General features: G+C 37.5%; 1 protein-coding gene across 2 annotated transcripts in view; it reads right to left on the reverse strand.

The window, feature by feature from the left end:
• The window catches only part of LOC109410287 (uncharacterized), a 34,890-nt gene extending 18,093 nt beyond the window's left edge, over positions 1 to 16,797 (reverse strand). Inside the window, exons 1-3 of one of the 2 annotated variants that reach the window (XM_062854371.1) lie at positions 16,272 to 16,784; positions 10,400 to 12,651; positions 9,922 to 10,335 (exon numbers count right to left, since the gene is read on the reverse strand). In XM_062854371.1, coding sequence (XP_062710355.1) covers positions 9,922 to 10,335; positions 10,400 to 12,606 — 2,621 coding nt within the window. In that variant the 5' untranslated portion in view covers positions 12,607 to 12,651; positions 16,272 to 16,784. Of the gene's footprint in view, positions 1 to 9,921; positions 10,336 to 10,399; positions 12,652 to 16,271 lie in introns of both variants that reach the window. The other variant, XM_062854372.1, reaches the window with a different exon arrangement.
• Positions 16,798 to 17,007: the final 210 nt, after the last annotated feature.

Here is a 17,007-nt window from a genome sequence, read left to right on the forward strand (position 1 = left end):
ATCGCAGCTTTTAAGGTAATCTGATGAACGGTTAACAAAAAAAAAACTCAGACCACATTAGGGAAAATCAGTAGTGTTGCAGAACCGATTCCGGATGTCCCGCCGGAAGTGAACGAATGTGGAAGGAAACCAAACACATGCGTGCGGCTCATTAAATACCGGCTTTTTTGATAACCTGAAGAACGCTCAGCAAGAAAATAGTCTCAGATCACATTAAAGACTAACGGTAGTGTTCCAGAACCGGTTCCGGGTGCCCTGCTGGAATTGGTAAAATGTAAAAACGATCCAAACCCATGCATGTGACACATCATTTCGTGGCTTTCTAGGAAATCGGGTGAACAGTTAGAGGAAACTAGTTTCATGCCATATTTGGGACAATTGGTACTGTCCTGGTTCCAGATGTCCCGCCGTAAGTGGTAAAATTGAACCAAACTCATGCATTCGGTGCATCAAATCACGGCCTTTTCGATTACCTGATGAACGGTTAGTAAGAAAATAGGCACAGACTACATAAGTTACTACCGGTAGTGTTTGTGGTTCCGGGCTAGGTTCCGGGTGTCCCGCCGGAAGTGGCCATATACAAAAGTTAACCAAACTAATGCATGCCACACGTCAAATCGCGGCTTTTTTTGATAACCTGATTACCGGTTAGCAAGAAAATAGGCTCAAATCACATTAGAGACCACCAGCATTATTACAGTGCAAAGACCTAAATATTCCCACGCCTTCCGATATTCAAAGTCAATTCAACTGAAACAAAAATGCATTTTCACCCCACATTCCCAACAACTGCCCGGGGGATTTTAGATTCAATTTTCATCGTAGGGTCTACCTACCTCACGCGCGGCATATTGGAAGCAACGAAAAGCGCACCATTCGTTACTGACCTAGTTTTTATAACCCATCATCGTCCGGTGGTGGCCGGGTGCGATCGTGTTGCACCGCGTTAGGTCCGGTCGGTGTGATGCAATTTCAATTACGCTTGGGACAACGATGGGTAATAAACCCGAAAGAATGATATAGAACCGCGACATCATATTGATCGCGCTGGAACAAAAATTGTTTATTTTTGTTTCGAAATCAAGGCGCCGAATTGGCCGGGTAAGGTTCTGAACTCAGGTGAACCTTAGCTGCACGCTAAGAAAATGTTACTCTAAAATGAGTAAGATTCACACAAAACTGAGCTAAACTGGAACAGCTCAAAAAATGAGTAAATTGCATTTCCAGCGATAGCGCTGGCCCAAGTGCAAAAATCCAACTGGTTTAAGCCGTATAATATTCTTCGCATCATCAAGAATATTATACGGCTTAAACTGATGAGATTTTCGCACTTGGGGAAAGTTCAAAAATTACGTCCAACATTTGGGGGAGGGGGGGGTGTAGAAAAGTGTGACAGTACGTGTATTGGGTATAGGAAAAGTGCGTGACAGAGGGGGAGGGGGGGTCTAGAAATCCCGAAAAACGATGGACGTAATATTTGAATCTTCCCTTGGGCCAGCGCTATCGCTGGAAAAAAAAATTACTCAATTTTGAGTTGTCCCACTTTAGCTCGAAAATGAGTGAATTTTCTGACCGTGTGGAATGTTCTGAAATTGAGACACCGTATTGGCGGCATACGGCGCCGGACTTGTTTTGCACTCGATTTGTTTTGACTTCGAGTAAACTGAAAGAAAAGAATGTGGGGGTATAATTTCAACCAACATCCGCGGCCGGGGGCCGGCTAGGGTACACTGTGCCCAAGTAAGGTACACTTCAATAACAAAGCGGGTGCTTTGTTTTGGAGAATTTGGTGCCAAATTCCAAAGACGATGAGGATGATGACGGTGACGATGATGATGATGGGGAGAATGATAATGCCGTCGATGGTTGGTTCAATTCTTTCACACACCCAAGCCTTGTATACGCTCAAGTGAGGCGGGGCTAGAAGATGTAGGCCTTGGTGTAAAGATTCTCAGTAGGTTTTGTGCGAACACGCCCAAGTCAGGCGTGGTTAGGAGATTTAAGTTTTTCGTTGGTATTAATATTCTTGGTAGGGCTTGGGATACGCCCAAGATAGAAGAGTCGTGATGTTTTCAAGAAGAGAAGGATTTTAATCACGATGAGGACAAGTAGGATAGGTAGAGGTCTAGGTTTTGGACTTATTAGTATTTTCATTTGGTAGGGTTTTGGATACGCCCAAGTTGGTTCGGGCATTGTTAGGAATTATCATGACATCTTCGGCAAGACGAGAATGATCGTAGGAATTTTAGACACGCCCAAGCTGGTTCGGGTATTGCTAGGAAATTTAGGCTATAAATACGGAGGCTTTGGCTTCAGTCGGGGCAGTCAGTGAAGACAGTTCGTAGAGAACAGTCAGTTGTCGAGAGTTCGGTGACAACGTTAACGCAGGCAGCACATCGGATAAGTCTTGAGCTCCCATGTGGGACACCTCTAGATACTGTCCAAATAAAAGCTGTAGGTAGGACGTAGTAGTCGGGTCAAGAAGAAGCTGGAAGTGTCTCTAGTAGTTCGGTGAAGAAATACAGATAATGTTAAGATGATATAAGAAAAAGTGAACCGTTGTAATATAAGATAAGTGATGGTTTGTGATACTTCAATATAGTTTATTAAAACTGTGTCGGACTGTAATGAAATGAAAGATATCACATTCCGTGTAGTGTTTAATGCAGCCCCTGGACGGTACAGGGCGCTTCAACAGAACCAACTTTGGGTGCTTTGCCGGAACTACGAAAGTGAGCAAAATCATAGCAAGTGATAGGTATGTGTAATTGTTCTCTTCATCATGACAAAACTAAAGTGATCTCAGAACTCATCAAATCACACCATTTCAGATTCCTACTCATCCTTACAGTCAACGTTGTATGGGAAAATTAAAATTTAATCACAACAACCCTGAACATTTTTTTTTTTCAATCCCCTTTTGCGTCTAAAGTTACTACACAAAATTCTGATGTGACTGGTTGCGCCCTCGCGCTCTGTAATGTGGTTGAAATTTTATTGGGATTCAGTTTGGGAAATTTCACTTGCTTGCATTTTTTTTTGTTCAATTTTACATGGATCTTGTAATCAGCGATAATAAAATATAGCCTGAAGTGTACAGAAAAAACTTTGTCGACGACCCCAAAGTGATCTGTGGTTGTGAAAAAGGTTATATCTTAGCTTGTAATCATCGTCTTCATATTGATTGGCCTCCAATGACAGTGAAGGTGGTCAAGCAGTCAACTCAGAGCTCTGATATTTTTAAGCTCTGCCTATACGTTGAACATAACGTCGGAATATGCGTCATCAATAAGTTTTTCTATTCGATAATGGCTTTGAAAAAAATCCTTGTTTTCTCAATAAAGTATTCTCAGGATTCAGGGACACTTCGGCTTACGTCGACATCATGAGTACATATTCGACGAGAAAGGCGCTATCACCACTAGGTGGATTAATCAGGGTTTTTTTTTATTGTCTAATCTAATCTAATCTAATACAAACGCAGCCAGTACGAGAAAGCATCCTGGAAAGTGATCGGGTTAGATCACGCCCAACTACTTTTCTTGTCAATATTGAGGCTTACAGCATATCAAAGATATGACGCAAGCTTCAAAGCGGCCAGGCCTACTGCGTTGTATTTGCCGCAGAGATGATTCTTCGAAGTACCTCGACTATTGAACAATTGTTGTTCTTCTGTCGAAGTAATTCTCGAATCTACAGGGGAGGAAGGATGCGTGGACATACCGTACCAAAAGCTCCAGATATTATATAGTTAAGAATGATTGAAGATTTGAATGATAATGTAAATATTATGAAATAGAATTTTATATAATGCATATTGGAAAGTTCTCACCAATTTCTTGAGCAGCTTTTGTAGAAAATTCATTTCTCCAGTTTTTTAATATTCGGCGCCTTCCTTGCAGAGTCTTGAGTCACAGTTCTGTCTTTTTCTTATTTTCTCATTGGTTCTATCATTGAGAAGTGAAACACACACCAGCTCGGAAAAGTTCGTTCTTCATCGTGCATTTGAAAAACACTACCGCTAAATTTCCCGGTCGAATCACAGTTGGGCCAGCAGCCCCCAATTCCGCCCTGTACTTTAAAAACCCGAAAAATAAATTCCGACAGCCTGACAGGAAAACTACAAACTACACTACGCGAATCAAGCACCAAAATCGCATTGCAGGCACTTTTCATGCGAATGCGGGATGGCATAGCACCACCACCAACTGTTTTGCGATCGATTTAGTCGTCCGAATTCAAAACCAAAATTCTTGAATTCATCTTTCATTCACAAACACAACAAAAACCGTTAAATCGGAACTAAAACCTTGATTGATGCAAAATACGCAGATTTTTGTTCAACGAATTCTGAAAATCACACGCGTTTTATTTCAGATATCGTAGCACCAGCCAAATCATTGGGAAAATCAAACAAATTGTTTTTTTTTATTGAAAAAAAAAATACATTTCTTTATATATTTTTGGAAATTTTGCTAAAATTTAAGGAGATCGTCCCCAAAACTCGCCAATATCTTGAATTTCATCAATCTGACGCAAAACCTGCATTCAGATGATCGAATGTTATTATATTCAGCTTTTAATTTATGGAAAAAGATTTAAAATTGGTTGAACAAAACGCAAGATATTTGAATTTTAATAAATTCCATATTTTAAAAAGTTGTAAAACTCAATAATAAGCTAAAACTCAAAAACTGTTTTACTCTAAATTTTTTGAAGCACGGTTTCGAAATCAGCGCTAAATTATGCTTCAAAAATTTTGGTCATTGACAGAAGTTCACGACTTTCGTTTTATTTTGTTAACTAGTGTTACCAAAGGCTTCACTAAAAGAATTCTCAAAGGAATTGCCTGAAAAGTAATTTAGAGATTTTTTAAAAGCAAATATCAATAGAATTGTTGACATTAACAAAACAATGCTTGGAAGACTACTAAAATTTGGCGAAGGAACTCCCGAGAAAATATTTCAAAGGATTTGCCAATGAAATAAAAAGCTAAATAAACTCCTAATGGAATTGCCGATGAAATTTTCAAAGGATGCGTGAAAGGTATTTAGTATCAAATTCCCAAATAAATTCTTAAAGAAAGATCCAAAGATATTACTGAAAAAAATTGTCAAATCCCAAGAAATTACTGGAAGATTTCCAAAAAAAAGTATTAATTGAAATAAATTGCAAAACAATTCCCAAATAAAATACCGGGAATATTCCCCGAGGAATTACCGAAAGAATGTTTTGCCGAAAACATAAATTTCTTGTACAAACCAGACTCGATTATCCGAAATGTAATTTCCCTATAAAAGTATTCTCATGTACACGTGGTAGTGTTCACCTAATAAAACAAAAACACTGTCGCCATTGATGGTGTGGTCGAACCAAAAATGCAAATATGTATCCTGATTTTGCAATTTTATGTATTTATAACTTTTGCAATTTTTCTTGAAAACTATTTTTATAAGGGTTGTTATTATGCAATAAAACAAAGAGGATGTCACGATGAATACAAGTTACACGCAAATTTGTGCATATTTTATAGTTTCCGAGATTTACACTTCTAATAATTGCCCTTGAAAATGTATTGTGTTCAATCCACACAGCAAAAGGGCTGTCGCGATGATTGTTAAGTTCAAAGTGAAAATACAAATACCATGTATTATACGCAATCAATTTATCAAGTTTTCATACCTCCATGACAAGTAGTATACCTCCATTATGGGTAGTACGCTGATCGCAAGAAATTTCTTGGCCTATCTCGATGCGTGGAAAACTCAGGCAAGGAATCGCTCAAGAAATAATAAAGCGTCGCTTTATTCCGTATCCTAGTACGAAGCTGAAACGAAACGTCAAATCAAATTTGGCTTGCTGTGTTATATTTCTTGACCATTCCGGTCACGGAAAAATAATGCACTGAACGAAAATTACTTGAGCGATTCCGTTTGAAGTGCATACCTCGCATAAAGTGTTAAATCAGTACAACGGATCGAATTTTCCAAATTTTCCCGCGACTGAGAAATTTAGGGTGGATCGGTATTTCCTTTAACAAAAAAAAAACATCCTGGAAGCCATTGAAACTGGCACCCCCTAGGCACCCCCTAGGAGAAAATCCTAGATACGCCAATGGTCTTTGGGGGAGAAAAAGCCGGTTAACAATAACGGTTCCGATTCCAAATCGGATTTGAATTCAGCTACGGCTTCGTGACCGTACGGCTAGTGTCACCAAGTACTTAGTCGTATCGTGCTGGGTAGAGCGGGTTCGATTCCCGTCGCAGCTGTTAGGAAACGTTCTCGACTGTGCTGTGCCACTGGGCGTTGCATGCTAGTTCGTTGTCTAGTGTCGTGCTTCCTTCAAAGATCGAATAGCTCACTGGAAGCATTAAACGTGTCGAGACTTTTTTTTTAATCTACCAGAGAGACATACGGCAGTCTTGTTAGCAATCACAGTCTTTGACACCTTTTCGTCGATATTCAGCTGCCTTTGTCTCCAACATTCGCAACACAAGCGATCAAACTACTGTACGGAACAAAAATGTCGAATGAATGCGCTTGATCACGATTGCGTCTTCGGGAGATGGTTCGGTTTTTGTTATTCCTGTCTTTCCCATAAAGAGAGCTGTTTTGGATAAATGAATGTGTCATAATCGATTTATCACACACAAATAAACTAATATTATACCAATCTTAATCAGAATTGGCTGAAATCTTCCAAGAAGCCGGAATCAGACAAATGTCATCGTGTCAGACGACGATGATTTGATCCACTTTTTTGTTTATTGATCTTCGTTCTGCCGCTCGTGTTGTGTGTAAGAGGTAGTGGTCGCGCTCGAATGAAACAAAGCAAGCTGACACCCGACCGCGGCAACGAGACGAAGGTAGTGAAAAGTGTCGAATGTTTACAAGCCTGCACATTCGTTTTTGAGACAAACAATGTATCACTATGATATAGTTTTATATAGTACAGCGGGTTTCAGATCGTGCACCGCGGTGCACTTGGTGCACCGTGAAGCCATGACAAGTGCACCGCAACACTTCAGAAAAATGCATGTCTAAGTTTAAATTTAAATGCATTACATGTACTGATTTATCGACCGTATTCTATAATTAACTTGATGATTTTGTGGCTATATCGGTCTCTTTCTACTCATAAGTATAAGGGAGTAGAGATCAAAGTGGATAATGAAATGATAGATATGATAGAATTCGCTAGGTAGCGAACAAGTGTGAAATTACATTACACTACCTTTTACAATTAACTACAATTAATTACAATTAACTATTTCATAAAAAATAATTCGACTTAATTAGAGCAACTGAACTATTGTAAGGTGCTCCAAGGGATTGAGAGTAATATTTCCATTATTCCAGCCGGCGAGTTAACCTTGAAGCCAGTAAAAACCGTCTCAGATATTCGCGAAGAATCATGGAATAAGTCTGCCAAAACTTTCCTAATAAATATCATATTTTTCCAAGAACTCGTAATGGATGTTCACAAGTACTTATCCTACAAGGCATCTGCAATGTATCTTCAATGAATGCGCTAAAAAAACTCAGAAAAAATCTTACTTATATTCCTGTGGCTTTGCTTAATACCAGAGAAGGAATCTATCACTGATCTCAAAATCAGGTGAATACACAACTCCTTCCGAATTGACAAGAGTGCCTGGAAGGAATTTATCAATAATATTGTCAGTATATGCCAAAGTTCTGAAAATAAAGCTGCCAAGTTTCTTGCTAGAAATTTTTCAGAAATCCAGTAAAAGTCTTGAAAAACGTCTATCAAAAATTTCCTGGTGGCGATTTCCTAACCTCAAACCTATCCAACGAACGTAAATTCTTGAATTTTATCATCAAATTAGCTCGTAGTTTGTAGAAAATAACGAGAATTGTCGTTTCCGTCCATCGTCCATTTTCAATTTGATTCAGGTCCTGAATTCTCCGCAAATTCTAGTTTTAGAGTCGTTTAGGAGGGAAAAAGAGAGGTTACGAGACGCTACTGCTAGAAATAATCCAGTAGTCTTGAAAGGACTTTACCGAGGTTCTTAAAAACAAAACACCACTAATTCGGCTCAAGTCCATTCAGTATTTATAAAGATCTGGTCTGAAAGTTTCCAGAAACATTTTGAGCAAGAAATATTCTAAGTCGAATAACTGTGACACTCCGCTATGCTCCGATAAGTGATAAAAAAACGTAAGACAGTATCATGTCATAATTGGTGAGGGAAAAACTAATGACGAGTGTATGCACCTTGAAATTGCTATGAAAAATTCGACTGCTTTTTTGACGAATTTGGAATTGTTTTTTTTTTTTAACAATAATGGACATGTGCACCGCGGAGCGATTTGTTTCCAAAAAGTGCACCGCGAGCCGAAAAGTCTGAAAACCCCTGATATAGTACTAGCTGTACCGGCAAACGTCGTAATGCCTGCCTACTGTGTTTGTTGACATACAGCTCCAGAGGGACAGCCCCCTGTTCCAGAGACCGTAGAGGTCCCGCACCAAGCTAAGAACCTTCCCCGGCCCCCAAAATATCCACATACAAAATTTCACACCGATCGGTTCAGTAGTTTCCGAATGCAGACAGACAGACAGACAGACAGACAGACACACAGACAGACAGACATTCATTTATATATATATAGAAGATACAGGGGATGGCCAAAAAGTTTGGGATAGGCAACTTTTTTTCTCCCACAAAAAAATTCAACATGCAGTAACTTTTTATAGAGTGCATCAAAAAATCTCTAATTTTGACTGTTTGTCAACCTATTATATGTGCACCATTGGTACAAATTTGGGCTCGATTGATCAATTTTTCGCGAAGTTATAACCGTTCGGGTAAAACACTATTATTTAGACAACTCATTTTTGAGCTGTCATATTTCGGAAACCAGTGAACCGAATTGAATGAATTTTTTAACGTTTATCAACAACTAGCTGTCCCGGCAAACTTTGTCTTGCCGTCTTGTGGTGGTTTGACAACTGTTGAGCTCATAACGTCACCGCACTCTAGATTGATTTCATTTCGATGTTGTTGATTTCCTTCCCAGTTCATGGAAAATCAGTACTTTTACAATTTTGTTACTTTTCTAGCTGATTTTCGTAACTTTTTGTACATATAAACACAGCCACCACGAATACGAACCGAACCGTGCATGATTCATCCTGATCTGTTCTGCCGTTCTTGAGTTTTGTTGCCTCAAAGGGACATCAAACTCATTTATATATATATAGATATATTGATACTTGATACGACGTTATAAAATATAATATTTTCTCACGACCAATTAAATTATACCGGGTTGAAATTTTTACCCATATAGAGGAAAATAAGTCAAATTTACAATACCACACAAAAATTACTAAATGTGTTCTTCTTTCAATCTAAATAGGCTCTAATATATCTGATTAGAGTTAACTTGAGAACAGAAGTGGAAAATCTTTGGATATCAACACTAAAATTTATTGACATTGATGTAAAAAAATTACATTTTTTCGAGAAAAATCCAAAAAGTGTCAATCCATGTTATTTATTTTCAACGTTTAAAAAGTATCTATGTTTTAATAGTTTGTGAAGCATTTACATATTGTTAGTGTACGTTCAAAATTTCATTCAATTCGGTTCACTGGTTTCCAATATATGACAGCTCAAAAATGAGTTGTTTGAAAAATAGTGTTTTACCCGAACGGTTCTAACTTTGTGAAATATTAATCAATCGAGCCCAAATTTGTACCAATGATGCACATATGACAGGTTGACAAACAGACAAAATTTGAGATTTTTTGATGCAATCTATGAATAGTTATAGCATGTTGAACTTTTTTGTGAAAGAAAAAAAAGTTGCCTATCCCAAACATTTTGGCTATCCCCTGTAGATGTTCAGGCTCAAAATTATTGATCAATGTAAATAGGTTGGTGAACAACTTACGCGGTATTAGAAAAGGCAAACTCATGCATCCAGCTGTGGGCTACGTTACTTTTTCGTTGTGCTGGTTTAATTGTTCTTCCAAATTTCTCCGTCACCTGTTGCCATAGATTGTGGAAAAATGGTTTATGATTTTCCTGCGCCAATACTTTCTCGATCTTCACATGATTCAACAATATCTTTTGTGCCGTATCAAAATCGCTTGCTTCGTTCAGTTCTTTGATGGGGCTGATTGTTGCTACGGCTACATAGCTTGTTCCTACGGTGATCAGACATTGTTCTCCGTGCAACTTCCAGTACGAATCCTTTAAGCGAAACTTTGCCGAATATGGTAAACCGGATTCGTTGGCACTTCGTTCAGTAATGTACTGTTCTTTATCGTTACTCATCAGACGTTTGCACAGCTTCAATGAAGGTCTGCAATTTTTCAGTTATTTTAATTGATAATTTTTATATGTAAATAGAATGGTAATCTACTCACCCTCGAGCTATGCGTGGTTTTATAGCTGCAATAGTAGGTTTCAATGAACTTCTTAAAGCTGCCACTCGCTTCTTGAAATTCTCCATTGAATGACATTCGCTTATAAGACTTCTGAAGTGATGCAGAAAAGAATCACTAAATTTGATGAAGTTCAAGTAATTCGGTTGCTCCTTCAGATAAAACAGCGAATTCCTCATGGCTTCCATCATTAATGTTGTAGCTTTGAGCTGATCATTGGCGGTGAGAAACTCGTTTGAGTTATTCCATTGGCGAAGCATCATCAAAGTGAAAAGACAATTCTGCAGATTCAGAACAGTTTCCACTTGGAAGTGCACTGGTATATCCTCTCCATTACATACTTCAACGAACAATTGATAATGTTGTTTCGAGACGACGTAGCACTCGCGTTGTGTTTTGTCGCTTACTATATTTGTAACTATTCGTGCCTCCGAAAGAACTTTCTCCATTCGTCTATTGCTGAACTGAACATACCACTCAAATGGAAAGCTATCCAAATCCGTGAGAAGCTTGGTGCACTCCTTCATAAGTTCTATAACCTTCTCATGTTCGGCATTTTTCTTAAGTACATTAAAGGCAACGTCCAAAAACTTCACCTGAATTTGTTCCATAAAGGAATGTAGATATTCTCCTTTGAGTAGTTGGGAAAGTTTTTCGAGCGACAGTTTTTTCCAGAAGTTCAAAAAGGTAGATGTATAATCGCAAAAAAGATTCATATAATTCTCTTCGACGCGCAGATTTCTGTGAGCGCTATTGAACTGTTTCAAGACCATTTCAACGTACAATTTAATTTCCTTCGAAGACAATAATGAATGAACCTGTGCTGCCAATTCGAGCGTTTCATGGGTCATCTTGCGAAGTCGTTCCCACGATCCATTTCGTAAATCGATTAACGTTACACATTCGCGAAAGCTCTTCAGAACGTCCGTGAAATAAATCACCGATGCCAAGTCTCCATTTACAGCTTCTTTGAATGCAGAATCCATCAAGCATAACCACAGGTGCTGTTCGCTTCGAAGCGTGTTCAACGGCTTCAAAAGATCAATTTGGAATACGTAAGGATACATTTGCTTGGCTGTGGGTTTACCAGGCTCAAAGTGGTTTGCAAAGTCGATAAGCACACAGAGTTGACTTTTGAAACATCTATACAAATTTGAATTCTGCTCGGCGATTGGTTGTGCAATCCAGCTCCATTCGTTCCCTATATAATCAATAACATCTGTGGTACCAAGGATTTTTCCAACACGAGCAGCTCCTTCAAACAAGCCTTTGCATATGTGGGGATAAACTTCATTTAACTGTAGCATTTGACAATAATCAGATGGAGTAATACTGTCGATGCTTTCTATGAAACGATTCAAGATGATCGCCTTTGTCGATTCAAACGCAGTTCCATTGAATACGCACTCCAGTTCACAAAGCACAAGTGCATCTTTCGGACTTAGCAGTATGTGATTTGCAATTCTGTCTAATTCATCTTTAATCTGTGAAGGGCATAACTGTAGAAACAGACTTCTGTGTATTTCAAACGCATTGTTCAATGCTTCACGTAAAAACTTATTGCCATCGCTCCAATCACTTTTCGACAAATCGGCAAACTCGACACCGTTTCTAACTTTCAGGGCATTTTTCATCGCTGCGTATGCTACAATATCCACTGTTAGTTGATAGCTGTGAACAAATGTCTCTGAGCAAAGTTCCTTGCAGAATTCGAAATCAACTTCATATAAGCGCTTTTCAGCTGTTCTCAACAGATGCAACAAATATTCAGCTTTCTTAGAATGATCCCAACAATCAGCTCCTAGCTCCAACAGTAGTCTCTCGATCGAACTTTTCAGTCCAGCCATTTCCTCTTGGTACTGGTCGTACAACACGAGTCTGGTTGTTAGATTTTTCCGCAAGATGTCTCCCGCCAGATCAAAGTCGTTCGCTTCATTCAGTTCACGGATGCGATCGATGGAAACCACAGCGACGTAGCTCTTTCCTATGGTCAACAAGCACTCCTGTCCATGGAGTTTCCATATCATGTGGCCATATCGGAAACTAGCGGAGTACGGTAAACCGCGATCGTCATGGCTGTGCAGTTCGATGAACTGTTCTCCTGTGGTATCTATCAGTCTTTTGCACTGCTCCAATCGGGGACGAACTGGTCTTGTCTTTTTTGACATCATCACAACAACGTTAGCCATCTTTCGTATGATTCGTGATGGGAAACCGTATGCGTCATCTACACTCTGAAAATAAAAGCACTAACTAGAGTTGTGTGGGAATGAAGTGATGAGGCACTGTCCATAAACTACGACTCATTTTTGGTAATCTCAAACCCCCCTCCTTCCTCGTAGACTTTTGTCCATACAAAATTTTCGAAATTTGTATGGAGCTCCTCCCCCCTGAAGTGTCTACGTAATTTATGGACAGACCCTGAATTTTGTGTTCACTCGGCTGTAAATGTGTCACCTAGCTGTGTACACTTCGAGCAATTCCAACTCAACGGTGGGTGTCCAACATTTTTTATTTTATTTTTTTTTTCAATGTTTTCGTCGTTTACTCGTATGAATTTGCCTTTGGAAAATTGTCACACTGTTGTAAACAAATAAAACAAAAACAAATAAACAATTTGAAAACTAGAAGGATTTCTCAGGAAATGCACGGAATTTTTAAAAGGGTCCCATGGTCTTCCTCAGAAATCCTTCATGGTTTCTTTCTACAATTGGGATTTTAAATTAAAAAATAAAATCAATGATTTTTTTATTTTTAAACAAAAGAGCTCCTTTTTCTGAGTCGCTATGATTTTTTTTTCAGATTTTTTGAACTTTATTTTGGTACCTAAAATTAATTTCAAACAGATTTTTTTAAATCATCTTTTGACAGCTGGGCAACTGCTTGACAGCTCCGCGCAGTACAAAATGCGACGAGGGTTGATTCGACAAATCGCTCCCATACAAACTTCAAATTGGTTTTTAAATAGATTCCCGGGCACCAAAAATGATGAAAATTTGGATTTCGGCTCAGTTTGGCATGCAGATTCAGAATATGGAATTATCTCAACACCATTAAAGAAGCCAATTCTTCCGGAAAATCTTCCAATAATTCCTCCAGCATCGAAACACAGATTTTTTTTTGAAAATTTCCCCAAAGTGATATTTGAATATTCTTCCAAGGATTCCTCTAGAAATTTCTTCAATGATTCTTTTAGAAACCATTTTGTTGCTCCATGAGTTTTGGCATAGTTTTTCCGGATTTTCTTTACGAATTTTCTCAACTGTGGAAAACTTTTTCCTGTTCATTTTTTTTTTTAATTTCTGAGCAAAATTGCTTTCTTTTTCTAGAAAAAAAAACTTTGTTTCTACGATGGTTTGTTCTTGAGTTATTATTTTTTTCAAAGTGAATAGTGTCAGGGGAAATATAAAAAATCCACCTGAGTTTTCCGGGAAAATAGGCGACAATGAATTTTACTCAATTTTTATTGTTCATATATCCATGAGCCTTGCCTGTGGAAAGGTTTCATGGAAATCTAAGACCCTTTGGCCCAATTTGTACGATAATTAAAAAAATCCCCTGTTTCCATAGGGTAAATGTACCAATAGTGGTGCTATTAGTAGCTCCTTGTACTAAAATAATTGAATAAAATTGATAATATCACAAAATAAAAACTCTGAAAACGATAATCGGTAGTTTTCAACTTAAATTTGCTAGGAAAAATGTAAAAAGCATTTTTTATTTCATTTTTATAAGAATTTTTCCGAACTTCCTAACTTTTCCATCCGATTTTCCTCAACAGTGGAAAATTTTATGGACAACAATTTTTATTATGTATTTTTTTAATTGCTGAGAAAATTTGCTTACAAATTTCACAGAAAAACATTATGTCTACGATGCTTCGTTCTTGAGTTTTGATTTTTCAATGTAGGTGGTGCCTGTGGAAAATGTTTGTTTTCCACTGGAGTTTTCCGGAAAATTAGGCATCCCTGATTTTTTTTCAATTATTTTTGTTCATATATATATATATAAACCCATCCTTCTTACACTTTTTAAAAATATTGTTGTATTATTCATATTTAACAAATTTATTTTGAGTGACTGGCCAAAAGTTCTAGAAAATATTGTGGATTTGGCATCTAAGGAATTGGTTTTCAAAATAGAATCATGGATCATGGACTAAACCACCAGATATGCCAGACACCTTCTAGAATCTTGTATGAAATTTAAAAAAAAATAGCTTACATATTCTGGAATATTGTATCTTTTGTTAACTGCCAAAAGATCTTGAATCGATTAACAAATGGAAAAGAAAATCAGCGAGATGACTTTGCCTAATATCTCTTAATCAGTCGAATAAATTAGCTCCGAAGTACTTGGTATTCATGGTTGTGGTGTAAAAAGGATAAAAATGATATATCTACTATGTAAATCAGTTTTGGCATAAGCTAGTTATTTTGGTTCTTGTATTTTTCCACAATATATAAATTCAAAGATTTCATTTAACATATTGTTAGTTTTCATAGAATTCCTGTTTATGTGTAATTTGTTATTTATAATTTTATTGAAAATAATAACCTGCTAGTATACACTTTATATGAGGTCAGCATTATTTTTTTTGAAAAATAATTTTCCTCAGACTGGTCAAAAGCTCATGCAAGATGACAAGCGAATATAATAATAAAAAAAGGAATTTATTGAAATACTCTTCGAAAGATATCTCAGTAACCACATGTCCAATCGAAATAAAATTTCAGGGCCTTTTACAAGGATATTCTAGCTTTCATTTGATGCTCAGAGAACCCAAATAGGTTGACAGACGGCTGAGATATTTATTATGATCAGTGTTGAAAAATTCATTTCGTCATATCTAAATTCAATCACCTACAGCTCATTTTAGAAGCTGAACCTGAGAATATGGTATATGAAAAACTTGTGCAGCTAGACCAGTTCTGCAAGAAAGTCACGGAAAAACTGCTATTTTTCGAATATTTAAGGTAAATGTCACAGACTACCTTCGAAAAATTCCAATGATATTCACCGTGAATATCATTGGGATTTTTCGAAGGTAGTCCGTGACATTTACCTTAAATATTCAAAAAATAGCAGTTTTTCCGTGACTTTCTTGCAGAACTGGTCTAGCTGCACAAGTTTTTCATATACCATATTCTCAGGTTCAGCTTCTAAAATGAGCTGTAGGTGATTGAATTTTGATATGACGAAATGAATTTTTCAGCACTGATTATGATACACTTGGTCAAAAATCTCAAAAAATTTAGTTGTATAAATCCCAAGTACTCTTGGAAAGATATCTCTGTAATCAAATGTCCAATCGAAATAAAATTACTGGGCGATCTACTAGGATGTTGTAGCTTTCATTTGCTGCCAAGAGAACTCAAATCGGTTGACAGACGCCTGAGATATTCATCAATATGCTAAATGTCAAAAATCTCTCAAAAAGCTAACCTATATTACTTTAAAGTTCTCTTCGAAAGATATCTCGGTAACCAAATGTCCGATCGTAATAATATTCAATAGGGTTCTACTAGGATGTTGTAGTTTTCATTTGCAACTAAGAGAATCCAAATCGGATATCAGACGGCTGAGAAACGTGCGTGACTTTTTTTGTAACATACGCACACACACACATACACACACACATACACACACACATACACACACACATACACACACACACATACACACACACATACATCACACATACACACACATCTCTCTGAAGCAATACCTTCTTGGTGGTGCTGCGATGCAGCATTGCATAATCTTATAACAAACAACTTTGGACATTTGGTTATCTACGTTTGAATTGTATTGCTATTGAAAATGTTGTCTTTGTAGCGAGAATAGTACATACCTGCCACTCGTTTCGAACGTTTAAAGACGTTTGAGACCACCAGATTCAATACAGCTGCCTAGCGTAAACTTTTTTTTGCCAGGTATGCATTGGTGCGTTAATAAATCACCCATGAAAATGCGAAATTATTTTGTATCACTTTCTGGCCTTTGCAGCTACTGATGATGTTTCTAACCTCTTTAAGGCGTTCCCGAGTAAAGCTCAGTATCGCAGTAAGTATAATAATAGGATCAAATGTAGAGAAAGGCATATCCGGATCACCGTATCAGTTAATCACAGTCACAACAATTTCGTCACCGTTGATAATTATCTAACACAAAAAAAAACAACTGCTCGGTTGAGTTTCTCGAGTCCACAGGAGATACTTGTGCCACAGTGTTATCTGGGTTTTTCTTAAGCTGATAAGCAAATCTCCAGATTTACGTCTGAACGAAAGGATCCGTTTCGTTTTTCTTCCATCTAATAAGCGATCGTAAATGTTTAAGAAACTTTTGTTGGACTATCTAAAGAGTTTCTACTGCTTTTAATATATGAACCACCAACGGTCGAAACCCAAGTAACAATTCCATCGCTGATTGGTTTTGTTTGATTTTTATTAATGTTTTATTACAGCAATAATTAAAACTCACAGTTTTATGACTGCTTTTATGAAAACCATCAACAAAGTGTTTTATAGTATACTTGAAGATATCTATAAAGACAGATTTTAAGAGTAAACAAAACTTTCCGATATGTA

The sequence above is a fragment of the Aedes albopictus genome, chromosome 2 (assembly GCF_035046485.1).
Source record: "Aedes albopictus strain Foshan chromosome 2, AalbF5, whole genome shotgun sequence".
Classification (NCBI taxonomy): domain Eukaryota; kingdom Metazoa; phylum Arthropoda; class Insecta; order Diptera; family Culicidae; genus Aedes; species Aedes albopictus.